The 18,030-nt window shown below is 39.3% G+C and overlaps 5 protein-coding genes across 8 annotated transcripts in view; 3 read left to right on the plus strand and 2 right to left on the minus strand.

Annotated features, from left to right (window-relative positions):
- Positions 1 to 1,908, minus strand: part of LOC104819884 (probable plastid-lipid-associated protein 13, chloroplastic) — a 2,616-nt gene extending 708 nt beyond the window's left edge. The window contains exons 1-7 of one of the 3 annotated variants that reach the window (XM_019202679.1): positions 1,807 to 1,908; positions 1,287 to 1,441; positions 866 to 987; positions 676 to 759; positions 488 to 584; positions 179 to 395; positions 22 to 74 (exon numbers count right to left, since the gene is read on the minus strand). In XM_019202679.1, the coding sequence (XP_019058224.1) occupies positions 22 to 74; positions 179 to 395; positions 488 to 584; positions 676 to 759; positions 866 to 987; positions 1,287 to 1,325 (612 nt within the window). In that variant the 5' untranslated portion in view covers positions 1,326 to 1,441; positions 1,807 to 1,908. Of the gene's footprint in view, positions 1 to 7; positions 75 to 178; positions 396 to 487; positions 585 to 675; positions 760 to 865; positions 988 to 1,286; positions 1,767 to 1,806 lie in introns of those variants that run through there. The other 2 variants (XM_010550359.2, XM_010550439.2) reach the window with 2 other exon arrangements.
- A 948-nt stretch (positions 1,909 to 2,856) lies between these two features.
- LOC104820181 lies at positions 2,857 to 5,017 on the plus strand. Its single transcript, XM_010550571.2, has 2 exons — positions 2,857 to 3,107; positions 3,228 to 5,017. Exon 2 carries the CDS (start codon positions 3,460 to 3,462, stop codon positions 4,768 to 4,770), a length of 1,311 nt encoding a protein of 436 aa, XP_010548873.1. The 5' UTR covers positions 2,857 to 3,107; positions 3,228 to 3,459; the 3' UTR covers positions 4,771 to 5,017.
- A 336-nt stretch (positions 5,018 to 5,353) lies between these two features.
- Positions 5,354 to 8,486, plus strand: LOC104820239 (E3 ubiquitin-protein ligase SINAT2-like). Of its 2 annotated transcripts, none has more exons than XM_010550653.1 (4): positions 5,354 to 5,687; positions 6,538 to 6,833; positions 6,984 to 7,370; positions 7,843 to 8,486. In XM_010550653.1, exons 2-4 carry the CDS (start codon positions 6,615 to 6,617, stop codon positions 8,170 to 8,172), a joined length of 936 nt encoding a protein of 311 aa, XP_010548955.1. In that variant the 5' UTR covers positions 5,354 to 5,687; positions 6,538 to 6,614; the 3' UTR covers positions 8,173 to 8,486. The 2 variants fall into 2 exon arrangements, with proteins under 2 accessions (XP_010548955.1, XP_010549031.1); XM_010550729.2 differs by lacking the exon at positions 5,354 to 5,687 and adding an exon at positions 6,174 to 6,226.
- Positions 8,487 to 10,415: 1,929 nt separating this feature from the next.
- LOC104820386 lies at positions 10,416 to 12,733 on the plus strand. The gene is made up of 6 exons (XM_010550848.1): positions 10,416 to 10,597; positions 10,728 to 10,778; positions 11,415 to 11,466; positions 11,542 to 11,600; positions 11,725 to 11,770; positions 12,377 to 12,733. The coding sequence occupies exons 1-6, from the start codon at positions 10,472 to 10,474 to the stop codon at positions 12,517 to 12,519; spliced, it is 477 nt and encodes a 158-aa protein (XP_010549150.1). The 5' UTR covers positions 10,416 to 10,471; the 3' UTR covers positions 12,520 to 12,733.
- Positions 12,734 to 14,675: 1,942 nt separating this feature from the next.
- On the minus strand, positions 14,676 to 15,637 carry LOC104820459 (zinc finger protein 8-like). The gene has a single exon (XM_010550921.2). It carries the CDS (start codon positions 15,494 to 15,496, stop codon positions 14,780 to 14,782), a length of 717 nt encoding a protein of 238 aa, XP_010549223.1. The 5' UTR covers positions 15,497 to 15,637; the 3' UTR covers positions 14,676 to 14,779.
- Positions 15,638 to 18,030: the final 2,393 nt, after the last annotated feature.

Below are 18,030 nucleotides of genomic sequence, written 5' to 3' on the forward strand. Positions count from 1 at the left end.
GTTCAGCAGACACAAACTTACGAGAATCTCGTCGTCTAGATAAGATATCATGAAGAATCTCTGGATAGATCCACCTGAAAACCGATAAAATGCGAGGCCATATATATTCAGTTCGAGGGCAAGAATGATCATTCTAATAAATACCGAATGATCGAGAGAAGAAAAAAGCGCTAATTACCGAGCGGAATTCTGAGTCCGGTGGCTAAAGTATCCCGGGCATGAGCAGGAAGCTGCTGCGGTGTGGCGGTGGCTTGACCCAATAGACCTCTTAGCTGTTCCGGCAGCGCCTCTTGAATGAGCTTCGGGGGCTGGACCATACCTTCTGCATACTCTTCTTTCATTCTGACAGGCCCTTCAACCGACAATCTCGATGTCAGGATTATGTTGCTTTCTACCTGCGATTTCGTCAAAAGAGAAACCACCCTTTTTTGCAACGTTTTTAGAACGATCGAATCCAGAATGTGTTCATCCAACGTTATATTGTTACCGAGTTCAGAAGCCTGATGCTAGCGGTTGCCTTGGCATTCCCGTCCTTGATCAGTACGTCCATTTTCGACAAATTTGCCAGCTTTGGAGGAAACCTCCTGCCACCACACGAAGAAAAGGGATCGTCTAATCGTTTCTGCAATGAGAGCATTCACGATCGTTCATGAATATGGGGCGACGAACACTGACTCGGAGATAACCCGAGAAGGGAAGAAACCGGGTATTCTGGACCCCAACCACCTGAAATCCCATCTGCCTTGGAGATAGGGAGACCTGAAAAGCTATGGAAAACCGATCAAATGAACTGTCCGAAAGAGAAAAACACATAAACACACAAGAGATGAGAGAGAATCGTATCGTAGAGAAGGAAGAAGCCGACATGGCTGGTCTGGGAGTAGGGTTGAGCCGCTCTAGACATGTGATCCTTTCATGAACATCGATCCGTTGAACGTCAGTTGTTTTTCCCCTGACCAAAGCCTCAAATCCTCCGGAATCATTGAACTGTATACAGATTTTGACAAAAACATAGGTTCATGACAAGATCTGGCTTGAGAATTCGAAGCTGGAACAGAAATCCAACAACATGGAAACAGTTTCAGTCTCCATCATCATCTGTTTCACAATCTCTTGGTAATAACAGATGACAAATCCCCAGAAGTTTTCTCGATGGAAAATGCTAAAAACGTAACCGAAGCTTTCCCCCCATTTTCTCAGCAACCAAACAGGACACGGAGCAAGCGAAGAAATTTAGATCTAAAACAATAACGATGGCGGAGAAATGAAGTGAACAAGGAATTTACGGCGATGAGAAGCGACTCCTTAGCAGAAAGCCGTTCCATTTCCTTGGCGTTAACAGATGGAGCCCCTGGTTGTACCGTTGCTCGGAAAATGCTTCTCCGGCACGATCTCCTCCGACCCTTCTCTGCTGGAACGGTCGCCGGAGACGACGGCGGTGCTGTGGTTGAGAAGCCCAATCGAACCGCCGACGTAGCGGAAACCGACCCATGTAGCAAAGCCATCGAAGACGAGGAAAGGGACATGCGGAAACAAAGAAAGGTTGTAAATTTTCCGCGGAGAATTCTCAGGAAGAGCAGAAGGTAGAAGACAAGTGCCTCGCTCACTGTTCTTCCTTTTCAGTTTTTTTTTTGTCTTTTTTGGGTTTTATTCCGAGGCCAAATCACGTTTAATCGACCTGGAGGTAGAGGAAAGCCAATTCCTTTTCCCGGGATTTTCTCTCACATGTTTGCTGGGGAAGAAAACGAAGATCTAAAGGACTAAAACTCAAAAAAAAAATAAAATCGTAAGCATCCAACCCATTACCTCGTACAAGATCAGTTCATCTCTTCATAGAACCAACGGAAGAGACAGTGTCAAAGCTGAACACTTTCTCTCTGCCGTTGCTGATTTTCCCGCCATGGACGCCGTGGAAAATCGATTCCGACAAAAATTCTTAACGGGAAATTAATACAAAACATAATACATTTCCGAATTGAAAGAAGTTTGGTTAGATAATTAGATTGTAGTGAGTTTCACACGTGTCCGGGTTCCCGTTTTCTTATTTTCCGAATTAGTATTTTTTAAAATTTTTAAAAATTATATTTTGGTGTCCAAAGTCTAAAGATACTGACTTTTATTTTGGATTTTTAGTTTTAGTTTTTTATTTCTGGTTTTAAGTTTTTAATTTTTATAATTTTTAAATTTTTTAGAAAACTTGGTAAAAAAAATATCTTAGTTTTTTGTTTTAGATTTTATATTTAAAAATTATCAAAAATATTTTTAACATTAAAATAAAAAATCGTATTTATTAATACTATTAATAACAATAATAAAATATTCAATATCAAAACAATCCCTTTATACTGTTGTAATTTCATTTCCAATTCTCTCATATATATATATTCAACATTAATATGTATATCTACATGTAAGTATATATATATGTATGTATAACTATAGATATAAGATAACTACAACATATATTTTAAACAATAAAATTTGAATTGAGGTTACGACAGATTACTTTCAAATAATGTGGTGTATGTGAATATTTATTTATACTATGAAGCATATAATCTGGTTTTGTATAACCCTCCTCCTGACACGTATCCTTTTTCGTCTATCACAGTCCATATTAACAAATAACAATTACACACACGCATATATATATATAATTTAAATAAATTATATTTAAATTCTTTCCAAAATAATAATCAGAAACCAAAACCATTGAGTTAACCCATAATCCTTGTTAATATTTTAGGTTTGATGATTTGTAATATTGGTCAAAACGTGGGGTCCACATGGGTGTTGATTGATAATAGCCGTCCGATTTATGTCTTCACGTAGGATTAGAATTCATTAGTATAGTCCGAATCGTACGGCATCCCTACCTTCTCTCTTCCGCCTCCCCTCGTCTTCTCCTCCTCTCTCTTGCGCTTAGAGTCTCCGATTCCTTCTTCTTCTCACTCGCCAATGGACGCGATTCGTTCGTACAAGCGAGGGCGAGTTCCATGACAAGTCCACTCTTTCGCGGCTCAATTACGGTTCGGAGCATCAGTTGGTTCACGCTTATCGTTGATTGTTAATCAAAGTCGTCCGCATTTAATACATCCAACCTTCAGGTCGTTATTGTTCTCCTTCCGGCTCTTGATTTTGTTTCAGATTTGCAGAATTTTACCCCAGTTTCAGTTTTCTCTGCGATACTCTTCTTGATTCGAGGTAATCGTCTTGGAAAAAAGCAGGCGTTAGGGTTTTCGGAGCTCGATAAGTTGCGGGTTTTCTCGTATGGGTATGTGCGAATTAGGGTTTTCTGATTGGGGGTTTCTTAAATTATGTCGCCGCGAAGGAGTTTGGAGATCCGGGTTTTGCTCACTAATGGCATAAACACGGTTGTTTTTGGGAATTAGTAGGGTTAATTGTATTCCGTCTCTAAATCTCGTGGAGAAGTCGTAGTTTTGGATTGCTGAAGTGGTGATGGGTGAGGAGATATCGGACACCATGAACCTGGATTTGAACCTTGGCCCCGGTCCCGAGTCAGGTCTGCAGACGGCACCGAACGATGTGGTGAGTTTCACTGATTGGATAAATGAATCTTCCGAGAGAGCCTCCGCTGTGACGAGGATCAGGACTAGGCATCGTTCGAGATTCAGACAACTGAATCTTCCTATCCTTGCCGAAAGCCAGAGCCTGTCCATAGAACTGAACCAACTGCTGGGCAGCTCGCCAAATGGAGCCTCCTTGCAGGCTGGCGAGGGTAGTATCGCTGCTGAGGCAAGAGGCAACGAGGACACGAAAACGTGTGAGAATGGGAATGGAGGAGGGATGGAGGACAATGTGTCGGAGAAGAAAGGCGACGTTGAGAAGAGTAACGGCAACGATGGAAGCTTTTTCGACTGTAATATATGTTTGGACTTAGCAAAGGAACCGGTTGTCACCTGCTGTGGCCACCTTTTCTGCTGGTCTTGCCTTTACCAGTGGTTGCAAATCTCAGACGCAAAGGAATGCCCAGTTTGCAAAGGGGAGGTGACTCAAAAAGCCGTCACACCGATTTATGGCCGTGGAAACCATAGACGAGAATCCGAAGAGAATTCAGAAACTAAGATCCCTACGAGACCTCATGCAAGACGAGTTGAGAGTTTGAGGCAGACCCTTCAAAGGTCACCTTTTACAATACCCATGGAAGAAATGATTAGACGTTTACAAAGCAGGTTCGACAGGTACTCTACCTCAATCCCGGATTTCAGTAACCGTGAAACGTCGGGAAGATTTCACGAACGTGCCAGTTCGATTCTTAACCGGTTTATGACATCTAGAGGAGTTAGAGGAGAACAGAACTCTGCTAATGTTGCTACTACTGCTGTTGCTGCTGATGTTGTAGCTGCACCATTAGATGAAATTGATCTCACCCCGAGCATTGCCCCCGACCTTGAAGGGGAAACCCCGAGACTCCATCCTTTACTAATCAGGAGACAGTTACAGTCGCACAGAGTTGCGAGAATCTCTCCCTTCTCTTCTTCTGCATTCGGGCCAGTGGTCGATGCATATGTGAGTAATCATCCTTTGGGAAGAACCCAAGAGCAGAACGCACCGGTTGTCGTCGATGACAGAGATTCTTTCTCGAGCATTGCAGCTGTTATAAACTCGGAGAGTCAGGTCGATGCAGTGGAGATCGATTCTATGGCCCTTTCTACGTCGTCTTCGAGAAGAAGAAACGAGAACACCTCGAGGGTTTCTGATGTAGACAGTGTAGATTCTCGTCCGCTGAGGAGGAGGAGGTTGACCTAGAAGACAGCGTTCAACTTCCATGTATCTGCAATTCCCATGATCAAAGATTGGTAAAACTTTTTCTTTTTCGTTTCTCTTACCGTTTTGGTGTTTCTGTGTTTTTACAATGTAGGGATGATATATTGGGTGGATATGTATCTGTAGAGTACCTGTTCCGATCGAATTTGGTCGATCCATGGAATGGGTTGTCAAATTGTGCTGTAACTGTTATTTACCTTTTAATAAATGGATTACGCCGTACAAACAAGGGTTTTCTTACAAATCCAAGGATGTTTATGAAATAATACACCATAACATAGGTAACCATGTCGATCTAATCCAAACTTGATAGTTTAATCGGTGAAATAAGAATGTAAAGATAAGAATGTAAAGGTTTTAAACTTGGTAGTTTAAATGGTGAATTGAGGATGCAAAGGTTTCGGGATTAGTATGGGTTTTGGCGTAGGATTCCCGACCCGTTATCAAAAAAAAATATCGATCTACTACAGGGGTTTCCTTGCTCCTTATAAAAGTAGAGGGTAAAAAACGCAAAATTAGAATATCTGTGAATACTTCTCTATTTTGCTTCGTATTGAAAGGAATTCTTATGAAACAGAGTGAAGTTATACCATTTTTTTCCGACAAAGAACGAAAAAAAAAGAAGCACTAAAAGGGAAAACACCTGCGTGAATTTGTGATTCGTGTTTTCAAAGTGGCATAAAGACGAAGCAGAGACCACCATTAATGGGTTTCATCGATACGAACAAGACAGGACATAGCCATCCCCGTCCTCTGCTGCCTCCTATAATCGTGTCTGAGTAATCTGCTTTTGTTTGTCCGAAGCCGCTATTCTCGTCCGCTGTTTTTTTTTTTTTTTTGTGGAAATCTTCAACCAAATCTGGAAAACGCAACGCCGAGCCAGGAGATTTTTCTTCCAGGTAAAATCCATTTTTTTCCTCTTTTGGGTTTGAATTCTTCCCCTATTTGGGTGTGAAATCAGGTCTAGATCGAGGACTGGTCTCGAGCCACCGGAAAATGCGAAATGGGTTTTCGTCTTCTGTGTTGTTCCTTCTCGTCTCATGCTTAATCTAACATCAGGGGACGTCGTGCGACTGAATCTAGTTTGCGTTTTGGAAAATATGTTCCGTAAGACGAAATCTTTTCGGGGTTTGGGGAAATGGGGTTTTGTTCTCTTTCTCCAATTTGTCTGGGCTTTTCTCGATTCTTTGACGCGTGCTGTAAATCTTAAATTACTTGTCTCCAGAAAAAAAGATTATGCCTTTGTATTTGCATTGAGGATTCTTTCCCTTGTTAAGAAGTCTTCCCCATTTTTACAGGCCAAAATTTGAAATTATCAGTATTTCATATTTCAGCTTCATCATGGTTTTGATCTGCTCGTTCGATTGCAAGATTTAAAATCTATTTGGTTTCTTAGTTGTCCAATGCCTCTTCTCTGGGGTTCCAGAGTTCATTTTTGGTGCGTGATAGTTTCCCCAGTTGATTTTCTTGTGCTTGTCAAGTTAGCAGATCATCTTTACAGGCCCTTTTCCAAGAAACTATCATCAGAAGGAAAGATTTTGATGAAGTCAACCAAGAACTCTGGCCATTTAGATCTGTTGCATCACATGCTTTTCCCCGTTTGTGAATAAAGTGTCACCTATTTTCCCCATGTTTGATGTTATCCAGATTTAGCTATCGCCCGTTTTCCTTCCATTTTTTGGGGGGTTTTTTATTTGCTTTTGTGAATTCTGTAAGCTTATATTGTGTCATCATCATCTTTTCCTGCAGAAGAACAAGGATCTAAAGCAGAGAGGCATCATCTTACCCTCTGGCTAAAACAAGGGTGTTAGATTTATTGATCCATCATGGCTCCTGGAGGCAGTGCTTTGAAAGATGTCTTAGTGTCTAACTCAATGGCCATGGATTATGATGTTAAAATGGCGAAAGCGGATACTAATAGTAAACCGACAAAGTCGGGTGGCGCTGGTGGTGTCGGAAAATACGGGATTCATTCAAGCAATGGTGTGTATGAGCTCCTAGAATGCCCTGTCTGTACGAATCTGATGTACCCTCCAATTCATCAGGTGGGTGTTGTCTTGCTTTTTTTTTTTGCGTGATCATTCTTTGATCGCTATTCATAGTACTCCAGAAACATATCGCTTCTATAATCTGTTCTTCCCTCGTTTATTTGCTATCTGTGAGCTATCTAAAGTTATAAATGCTCCTTTTTACAGTGTCCGAATGGCCACACGTTATGTTCAAACTGCAAAATCAGAGTGCAGAACTTGTGCCCAACATGCCACTACGAGCTCGGAAACATAAGGTGTTTGGCTCTCGAGAAGGTTGCAGAATCTTTGGAAGTTCCATGCCGGTACCAAAGTTTAGGCTGTCATGACATTTTCCCTTACTACAGCAAGCTGAAACACGAGCAGCATTGCCGGTTTCGGCCTTACAACTGCCCTTATGCTGGGTCTGAGTGTTCTGTAACAGGCGATATCCAAACACTTGTTTCCCATCTCAAAGACGATCATAAGGTCGATATGCACGATGGATGCACCTTCAACCACCGTTATGTGAAGGCAAATCCACACGAGGTCGAGAATGCTACATGGATGCTTACGGTAATTTAAAGAATCGGGCCATTTTTTTCTCTCATTTCGTGGTGCTCGGTTTCTTTTTCATCTGTTTGGAGAAGCTCGCTATTTATTTTCCCGAAAAAGATGCATCCCTCGTTACACGTAGTTTTTTACGAAAAGAGTGGCATCAAACCACGAGTCACCCGAAGATTGAGTTGGACAAGGATAGTTAGGTTTCCTACTTGCTTAGATGTTTAGATGGAAACCTACACTACGAGAAACCGGAAAGCTTATTTGGGGTTTATCCGAGGTCGGACTTCATGTTTTCTTGGACAGATTGTCTCAGCTTTTCCATTGTAGGAATATTTGGATGAACTTCCATTGGAGGGTTTTCTGTGAAACTTCATACGTTTCTCCCTCTTATGTTATGGATTTTGATCTCGAAATAGGGGAAATTCAACAAATTTTCATCTGGGTTCTTGAATATCCTTTTTCTCTTTCTCCATTGAAATGGCAGGTATTCAACTGCTTCGGAAGACAATTCTGCTTACACTTTGAGGCGTTCCATCTCGGGATGGCCCCGGTGTACATGACGTTCCTACGCTTCATGGGAGACGAGAACGAAGCCAAGAAGTTCAGCTACAGCTTGGAAGTCGGGGCCCATGGGCGTAAGCTGATGTGGCAAGGTATCCCCAGAAGCATCCGTGACAGTCACAGGAAAGTCCGCGACAGCCAGGACGGCCTAATCATACCGAGGAACTTGGCGTTGTATTTTTCCGGCGGCGGCGGCGGCGACAGGCAAGAACTCAAGTTGAGAGTCACAGGTCGGATATGGAAGGAAGAATAATAAGCTGGTTTCTGAATTTGTCCAGACCGTTTTGTAAATAGGTGAAATTGTTGTTGTCTGGATTCCGACATTGAACTCTGGTTTTGGACCAGAGAAGCGAAATGGGACAGAACTGAGATCCGTCTTCTTCCATGGTAGGGTTTGCTCAATGATCAGTGGAGGGTAAGAGCCTTTTTATGACGTCTCTGTAATCTTTTTTTGTGTTCAGACAAGAAGATTGTGATTTTTTTTTTTTTTGAGTTCTGTTCTTGATGATGTAAAAAAAACCATGGTGAATCACGATTATGCTTCCACAAGATATCTCTGTGGACTAACCACGGTTTAACCCTCTACTAACCCGAGGTTAACATCTCTGGTTAAATACAAATAAGTATATATGTAATATTGTAATTCACGTTAAATTCGGAAGTGTTGTAATAACGATTGGTTTTGACGGATGGAATCGCAATCGCGGCGAATATGGACGTTTACAATGCGTTTGCTGGCGATTCAAAATAACTGGTATTGACCGGAAGAAAAATTGTTGTTGGTAGCGATTGCGAGTGATTGCGATTTAGAACGAATGGTTAACAGCGATTGCGATTTATTTTAAATTATAAAAAAGATATCATTTTATTATATACAATACTAACCATTTTTAAAATATTTTTAATAGTTTTTTATTATTATTATTATTTAATATCAAATAATTATCAAATTTATAAATAATTAATTATAAATTTTAAAATATAATTTTATTATCAATTTAATTTATTTTCAAAAATAATTTTAATATTAAAACTATTTTAAAAATATTTATTAGTAAAATCAAATAATATCAAATATAATACCAAACAAAATTCTTAGTATTTTTTATAATGTATGTCTATATATATAAATGTATGTATGTATATATATGTGTATCTATATATATATATATATGTATATATATGTATGTGTATGTATATATGTATATATATGTATGTGTATGTATATATGTATATATATGTATATATATATGATTGTTTGTGTGTATATATATGTATGTTTGTACATATGTATATGTGTATGTGTGCATGTATATGTATTTATATATGTATGTATATATTTATATATTTCATATATATATACATACATACACACATACGTTTATATATAAAAAATAATATAATATAATATATATTAATTAATATTAGAAATATTTTGGTCATTTAATCAAAACGCTATCATAACGCAATCTTTTAGTTATGATTAAAATATTAACTGCGGCCTCTAATGTCGCTTCTGGACGTTAAGGGAACGACAAATATAATGCTTTGTCTAGAATTTATGTTTCGGTCGATTTTAGATGATGGAATTTATGCTTCTATGAACTGACTGTGTCGGGTCGTTTGATTTGTGGAAATTTCACAGTTGTTGCTTGGTGGTTTCGTTTGTGCTTGGTTCAAGATGGTTTTTTCGTTTCTCTACAAGCTAATTTTGAGGGGAATATTGGAATTGATCCTTCGGAGAAGTATATTCTGTTTATGAGTCCTCCTATGTGTGCACAATGGTTGTATTGTGCTTCATCCAAATCTTAAGCTTCGTCAACACACAAAAAAGATGTATGTTTCAGTTTTCATACACAAACAAACACAATGCATAAACCGCAAAAAGAGCCGTCGAATACAATCGTTCTCATGGGTAAGAATACGATGATGAAGAGATCCGTCAGGATGCATCCTGAGAAAACCGACAACAAGGCTTTCCTCAATCTCATCCCCCTCCTCCAGGTTCGGTCTGTTTCATGGTTTCCGAGTTGTTTAGTTCAATTGGACAGAGGCGCAGAGAGCCTCGATAGAAATGTATATCTACAAGCAACTTCAAAACCAGAAAGCATATGGTACTAATTTGGGATAATAAAAAAAAAAGTGTAGTTTTAAATTGTTGTGATTACGGACAATTGGAATTCCAACCATCACTTTTTCAATCGTTTGCTGCCGGACGATTATGTTACCACCAGGTGACACATCATCATGCCGCATGCGCACGTGAATGAGATTGCTTCCATATGTATATGATTGTTAATAATATGATTATTATGGTTTGGAAATCTTAAACCGGGTTCTTTTACCCAAAAAAAAAAAATCAAACCGGGTTTCAATTGAGTCTAGCCATCCGACCGGCCCACATGTTAGAATTCACGAATCCCAGACAAAATGAATTGGGCCTTTATGGGCCTATATTGGGATAATTCCATTACCGACGATTCGACTGTTAACGACTTCCGTTCTAGCGGGCTGCGGCGAGATTTGTTCATCGGCGGGAGAGAGAGAGAGAGATGGGGACGAGAGAAGTGTACGAGGAGAAGCTGAGGAGGGGGAATTTGCACCATGATCCGACCATGAACCCTGGTCTTGGTTCCGCTCGTTGTCCACGTTGCCTCTCTCTCTTGGACCCTAATTCTGTGAGTTGGGGTTTGTCTCGCTTCTCCGTTTACCTGTTTCTTCACGTTTTCGTTGTCTTTGTTCTATTTTTGGTTTTAAGTTTTATTTTTGGTTGTAACTCGTTTTTGTTGGTCCGAGGGAAATTTTCAGGAGAAAGGCGAGTGGACTATAACTTCGGTTTTGCACGACGCCGCTGCTGTGGTGAGTTTTACTTTGCTTGCGTGTTCCTGTATCCCTAGTTTTTTTTTTTTTTTTTTTGTATTCTTCTAGGGGTTTTGGTGGTCTTCAATTCGTTGAGTTTCGATCTATTGCGAAATTCTTTGTGGTTTCTGCTTGTTCCGGGTTCCGGGTAATGCAATCGGCCACTGATTTTGGAACTATTTTACCGTTAAAGTAGCTAAGATCTCGATGCAATTACCTGAATTTTGATGAGATCATGTCGGAGCAGGGAATCAGTTGGTTAGCTTAAGCTACTTGGCATAGCCCATGTAAAAGTTCAATTGTTTTTTGGGGACATTTTAAGATGGTTTCTGTCAGGTGTAGTGAATTGGGATTCGGCTTTTGTATGGTGCAGTATTAGGTTTTCAAGCGTTTCAAGTGGAAAACTATTTGTCTAGGGCTAGACACAGAGCATCGGATCATCAAAATATCTGTTATACATTAATTTCTAATTCCAAATGTTCGGATTTTGGTCATATTCCTTATGGATCTTTTGAATCTGGTTTTTCCATTTTCATTCTGATTTGGCATTTCGTGCATTGCGGACATAGTGCAAATGATCAACTTCGTCTGATTGCGCATGGATCTGCACCTAACTAGGTATTTCCTATCGTGTAGGCTGGTTCTGGTTTTGGTGGTATGCTTAGTGCAGTCCACGCTTTCAATACAGGTGGGTATTGCAGGATTCTCTCACTGTCTACTTTTATCTTTTCCTCGATGAACTCTCACCGCTCTTTTCTCTCAGGGATCCCCTATCTCCAAAGTCGGCTTAAAGGATCAAAGCGTTTCTCCTTTCTTGTGGGGGTATGTCTTTTTCTAGTTTCGGGCTTGTAATTTTGGTTACCAAAATTCTGTCCATTTCTCTATATTTGTTGGTGTTGCCTCAACTGGGTCTCTTTGCTTCTCACATGTTCCGTTTTGCTTATAGGTGCCATTGCTGCTTGGATATTCAGCTGCAGGGGCTGCCTTTGGAGGTAGGATGATGTTCTTATGCTCATCTGGTTTCATCTTACTTAAAGCATGTGTGGTGGATGTGATCCTGCTCCGGCGACCAGAATTGTGATTGTTTGTCTGGAATCATGGAATAATGAATCATTTCCAGGATTATCTGTCTTATACTATATTTTTACTTGAAGAATTCACTTTGTGTTTTTCTAGTAACAGCCTTTTAGATCTCCTGAAGTTGAATTACGATGGCTAACTTATTGTTGATACAGAAATTGGCTTCTTTTATTGAGTGCTGCATCCCATGTTCATGTTTATTTTTGAATTTAGGATCCAAGATCTTTTTTTCTTGTCCAAGATTTTGGTTTGTTTGCATCAAGCTGAACTACACCTGTTGTCTACATTGTTTAAGTTTTAGGTGAATTAGTTAAAAAAATATCTCCTTGATCTGTAGAGAATGTATCATTTACTAATTAGAAGTGGTGGCTTTTTGTTAGCCTCACTTTCATTGCATGGGCGTCCTTGCTTTGTATACCAAGCATCTCTAAACACCTGCATGTAAACTTTGCCGCATGCACCTGAATTTGTATCTTTTTTATAACCTGACTTTCTGTGCAAATTGGATAATTTTGTAGGTTATGCACTTCCAAAGTTTGCCCAACTCACAGTCACTTCGTATTATGCTTCTTCAAGTGCTTCACATTATTGGATTTCCCTTCTCACCCGCCATATTGAAGAAGCCCACATTTCTCGAACTCAGAAAGAACAACAAAAATGAAATCACACGAGTGTACATAAACCGGAATCAGTATCTCTGTTCTATCCGAGAAGTTTACTTTACTTGTCACTACTATCGATTCTCTGGCTTTTAGATGGTGAAGATTTTGGGTTCTCTTTTCCTATCCAGTGTTTTTGTTCGGTCTTGAAACCTGAAAGCCGTATTGTAATTCTTCCCACATCATTTATAGGAAATATCATGTATTTAGCTTCAATTTTCTATGCTCTGTTTTCTTCAAAATCGTTTCTTTTCCTTCTCCATGCCTGATTCTGTGGTTGTTTGATGGTTTGAGAGGTTTTCTTCACCCAACCTGATGGAGTTTCTCTATGGTATCTCTCCGTCCTATTGAAAAACATCCAGGAAGCTATATCTCATGAAGCAAAGGGATCAAGCCTTGTCTGTGGGTACCCTCTCGTATGAATACCGTTTTATGGATATTACCTTATGATTTTGTTTTTGGTAGGAAAATAGGGACAGAAGAGAAGACAGGTTGGTGCGACTTTTCTGTAGTTTAAGCTAACTACTTCTGGATATGTCTGTTTTTGCCCGGTTATAGAAAGCTTTCATGTTGTGTGAATCAGATGGGTTTAGATTTGTACTGTTTGAGCTGCTTTTGTGACTTTCACATATAGAAAGTGGTCCTAAGTTTTTTTCTATCTATTTTTTCTTTTGTGTATGCTCTTCACACGTCTTTATATTGTGCCTCTTTTATCATGTTGTTCATCACATGTCTCATTCCTCCATTGCATTAACTCGTGGGGTCCTTTACATAGCTGCTACTGATGTTAACTCTTTGACAGAGTATCCTTAAATTTTCATATTGTGGTATAAGAAAAAAGCATTGTGTTTTTCTCTTGTTTATCCTCCTGCAGTCGGTGGCAAAGAACGGTATCACGAGGGCAGGTTCGTCTTTCTTCTCCTTGTCTTTTTTATTTTCCCTTTCTCTTAGTTTTGTTGACACCTTGTGAAACATCCTTATTGCAAAAGTTTGCTCCTTAGATTGTAGTGAAGGACCTTATCTCCCCACTTTTTTTTTCTATTGTCAGGCTGAGTGAACTCGTATTGTCTGGTCCTTCCCCCGTAAAACAGATAGCAACTCTTCCGCAACTAAAATTTCTAGGTGAGGGAAAGTCGCAACGTCGTTTTCTATAGCCTGTAATCCAATGTTATTCGTGTGGTTCAAACCTTTAGGAGTGGTGGCGTAATAAGACTGAAATTCTTTGTGTTTAACATGTTAGCTATCATGCTACAATGTTGGGAAATCATAGTTAGAGAATGAGTACAAGGAAAGAGTCTTCTTCTATTTAGTTAACAAGTGTCTCACTACTAGAGTTCGCTGATTGTGAACGGATTTAGGAAAGTTGATCCTTTTCCCTATGCAGTAATGTTTGATTAATCTTATGTTAGGTACGAGAATTTTCCCCGAGTCAGAAAACGACTTTTGTCAAGTTTACAACCATTTCCGGTCCATTGATCTCGTATAATTGCGGTTTCCCTTGTAGGGTATGGTTTCTGTCCAAGACGTACTCATTGGCATTGTGCATGCGTTGTGGACACACACCCTATACGGTACATAATTACCACTTGTAAGTGGCAAAGGACTCCCTACTAGAGCTCATTGATTATGAACAGAATTAGTAAAGGGGAGAATTTCCGATTTCCGCCTACCAGCCCTTTGAATCGATACCTCGGGATATTTCCAAGTACGAAAAGGGTTTACGAATCTTGCTATAAGATTATTCGACGTCCACTCGAAAACGAAAATTGATGGAACGTTTGGGACAGATGAGAAAGCTCTTTCAACAACGCTTACATAGATGGGCATGGACCACTAAGAACAACAACACTCTGCTTTTGTCTTTGTTTTTTGTCTCTCTTTTTAACCCTTTTTTTTACCGACGGTCATTGAATCATCGTCGTGTTTTTTTTTTTACCAGGACATGGAGATACGGAGCCTGTCTCTTTGCAAGGTTTCGGAACACACGAAGACTTTTGTCTACAAACATCTGAGACGATGGATGTTCTTGAATTCCTTTGGTTCATTAGTTCATGCTAATTAGCAACTTGTAATTCATGATTACGGCTGAAAATCGAAGCCCTGATCACTAGATTTAGGAATAATAACATCGATATATTCATATACATAGGTCAAGATCGTGATAAAATGGATATTATTCATGATTCAAGATTCAAGAACTTGAATTCTCAGTTCTCGTCGCCCTCTTCTTCGATGTAATAATATACATATACTACTCTGACGTTAGAGATGGAGATCGAGACTCACATGATCTTGCACGTTCTTGTTCAAGCCATGCCAATACGTCCGGCTCGGCTGCGGGGAAGGAGCCGCCGCGTTTGCAAACGTCGAGTGGGCAGACCATGAGTCAGGAGCGCCAAACGCAGTCACAGAAGTGTAAACGCCGTGAACCGCGTTTGAAGATGGCCATAGCCCTAAAGGACTCCCGTTAATGGCCGGGTGAGGAGCGTAAAACGGTGACGTTTGACCGCCGTAGAACCTAACGGCCGCGGGGGCTGCGACGCCGAGGTAGTTGCGGTGGTGGAAGCCGTAATAATGCGTTGGGTGGGGCTGGGGGGGGGGGGTGGAACCGCGTTTGGCGTTTTGGCGTTCGCGTTTGTGGGCGTTCTGATGGCCGCCTAGGGCTTGGGAAGTGGGGAAGTTTTTGTAGCAGTAGTTACACTCGAACCTCCTCCTCCTGCTGCTGCTGCTGTTGCTGTTGTCGTTGTCTTTGTTATGGTTCTCCTCTTTGGTTTCGCTGTTCTTGTTGCTGTCGCTGTTGTTGTTGTCGGAAGATTCGGAATCTTGAGGGATATCTCCGGCGGCGAAGTCTTTTCCGAAGAGACGAATCGGGGCTTTTTCTCTGGGCGGAGATGGGCGGATGAAAGGAAGCTGAGAGAATGATTCTACGCTCACTTTCATGAAGTCGTGAATCTCTCTTGCTCCATTAGCTTCGTCCATAGAAGAAGAAGAAGATGATGATGAAGATGAAGAAGAAGAATAACAGAAGAAGAAGGTTCCACGTTTAAGGATGGAACTTACTGGTAAACCAGTGAATAAAGAATGAGGTTGACTGGGTGTCTGTTTATATAAACCAATGAATTCACGATATTATAACAACTTTTTTTGGTAATAAATCTTTTAAAAAAATTGTCAACCAAAGCCTGTATGTACATATACATACAAACGTGTATGTGTATGTATGTGTGTAACTGTGGACCATATGAGATAAACTGGACCGAAAGCCTGGAACTCCCTTGCTTTATCACACACATATGTATATATATACACATAAACTATATATGCATATTTGCACGTACGAGAGATTAATTATAAAACTATTTACAAGATTAATTATAAAGTTTTTTTTTTATAAGCAAGATGGTTTGCGGACCTTCGGCCCGACTATATCACCCTAGGCTCGGAATCAATCTTTGTATATGGACCATTTTGATCCAAAAATTACATCTCTCCCCCCACCAGTTGAATCGAACCCAAAAATAATACGTTATTTACATGAATACCCTTATTTTTTTGGGGTTAAAACAGCGGTTCTGTATGGAGAGAGGTGTAAATAGATTTCTATGTAAAAAAATTCCACAGATGAAGATATTATTAGGAGAGGAAACATTTACCAACGCGACGTTAGGTGTGCTCTTTGATGACAAATTAGTTAGTTGTCTAATGCAAGTACGTCGCCCATTGTTACATATATAGGTGTGTATATATATGTATATATAGAGAGAGAGATTTATCTCTCTCAAGGACCAGCTTATGTAGCTTTGGCACTTAAACACAGTCGGTGTTGTTTCTTTTATGTATTGGATTGGATGTTTTGTCTCTGAATGCAAAAGGGTTCTGCAGATAAATTAAGGTGGTCCTCTTCTTGCTCATTTAATTCCTAATTAGCTTGTTCATGATGCCATCGCTATATATACATACACGTGTATATATATATATATATATATATATATATATATAAGATCCTTATACTATATATGTACTGATCATCACCATATGTTATCAGATTATCACGCAAATCACTTGAGCGTCAATGCATTTATTTATTTAATAAATTTTCTGGGCCAATAATCTCTGTGTCGCGATCTTTTTATAAATTTAAATGAGTTTGTATTTGATAGTGATCTCTCTCAATTCTTTGCCGTTAGGGAAGATCGCGTTCGAAGCCGAACACAATCGGAGATTCGGACATAATAATAATAAAATAAAAAACCCAGAAGTTATAGGCGCTAACTTATGATAGTAGTCAAAGATAATCGTAAATTTTGGATATTAATTTGTTACATATATATGATTTAGCGATTTCAATGGATGTCCCGTTGCAAGGTTTTGTCAATATATATATATATATATCAACGACATACACTCAACGAAATTCCGTTGATAACGACAATGAATTTGCAATGAACCGTCCGCTGATTTTTATTAACGGATATGTCGTTGATATTGGTAACGGAAATCCGTCGACAATCTGTTACAAATTATCAACGGAATTTCTATTAATATTTTTTTTGCAAATCTGTTGATACTTTATAATGAAAAACAGTCGTTGCAATGCCGTTAAACTTTTTAACGGATTACGTTTTTTAACGACGTGTTTGCCATGGATAATTTTAGAAAAATTTATTTGAAAAAAAAATAGAGGGTATAGGGTTGAGTTTTTTTTTTTTTTTTTTGTAGACATTCACATAAAATTAATATTAATTTTCACATAAAATCAACTTAAAACAAGTATAATTTGACGCAAAGACCCGACATTAATAATCTAAATCCGTCTCTACATATTATAAGGGCATTTTGCATGACAAGTCACCATCTCCTATCCCCTCACTTACATTCACTTATTAAAACCCTAGCCAAAGCTCCCTATAGATTAGGAACTGATATCAGGGAGCCCTAGGGTATTACTATTATTTATTTTTATTATATATGCATATATATATATGACTCCAAATAATGTCGTTGTTTTCGTATTTCAACTTAAAGGAAATCAATTATTAATAATAACAACGCTTTTTAAAATTTTCAGGAAATTGTTTCCTAAAACCCTAACAGAGCAACAGCAACCATTTTGCTCTGCCATTAAAGTCATAGCCGTATATATGCTCAGAAGATTTATGGCTTTGTTTGTTGAGGGGACCATATATATGTATTGTAAGAAAGTTCCGGATCATATATATATATATGATCGTTTGTAACCTCGCGCGGTTGGGATCACGTAATGCCGTTCTTCGTTCAACGATCACAAGAATTTGATGATGTACATAACGAAGAGAGATAGACGGTGGCAGGTTTATTTTCTGATGATGGTTTTTCTTTTCTCTGAATCTGTTCAAGGGTCTACACGAAATGTGTACGTATGTTTTTTGGAAATTAATTAATTAATTAATTAGAAGATCATATATATATATATATATAGAGAGAGAGAGAGAGAGAGTTGAGGGAGAGAGAGAGATTTTGGAGAGAGAGCATAT

Source organism: Tarenaya hassleriana, unplaced genomic scaffold (genome assembly GCF_000463585.1).
Source record: "Tarenaya hassleriana unplaced genomic scaffold, ASM46358v1 Cleome1, whole genome shotgun sequence".
In the NCBI taxonomy this organism is placed as follows: domain Eukaryota; kingdom Viridiplantae; phylum Streptophyta; class Magnoliopsida; order Brassicales; family Cleomaceae; genus Tarenaya; species Tarenaya hassleriana.

What these genes read in the sequence shown, in the direction of transcription:
- LOC104820181 (XM_010550571.2), top strand. Translation starts at nt 3,460, where the DNA reads ATGGGTGAGGAGATATCGGACACCATGAACCTGGATTTGAACCTTGGC.
- LOC104820239 (XM_010550653.1), top strand. Translation starts at nt 6,615, where the DNA reads ATGGCTCCTGGAGGCAGTGCTTTGAAAGATGTCTTAGTGTCTAACTCA. An exon ending in TGTACCCTCCAATTCATCAG is followed by an intron (nt 6,834 to 6,983) that starts GTGGGTGTTGTC and finishes TCCTTTTTACAG; the next exon opens with TGTCCGAATGGCCACACGTT. An exon ending in ATGCTACATGGATGCTTACG is followed by an intron (nt 7,371 to 7,842) that starts GTAATTTAAAGA and finishes TTGAAATGGCAG; the next exon opens with GTATTCAACTGCTTCGGAAG.
- LOC104820386 (XM_010550848.1), top strand. Translation starts at nt 10,472, where the DNA reads ATGGGGACGAGAGAAGTGTACGAGGAGAAGCTGAGGAGGGGGAATTTG. An exon ending in CTCTCTTGGACCCTAATTCT is followed by an intron (nt 10,598 to 10,727) that starts GTGAGTTGGGGT and finishes GGAAATTTTCAG; the next exon opens with GAGAAAGGCGAGTGGACTAT. An exon ending in GTTTCTCCTTTCTTGTGGGG is followed by an intron (nt 11,601 to 11,724) that starts GTATGTCTTTTT and finishes TTTTGCTTATAG; the next exon opens with GTGCCATTGCTGCTTGGATA.
- LOC104820459 (XM_010550921.2), bottom strand. Translation starts at nt 15,496, where the DNA reads ATGGACGAAGCTAATGGAGCAAGAGAGATTCACGACTTCATGAAAGTG.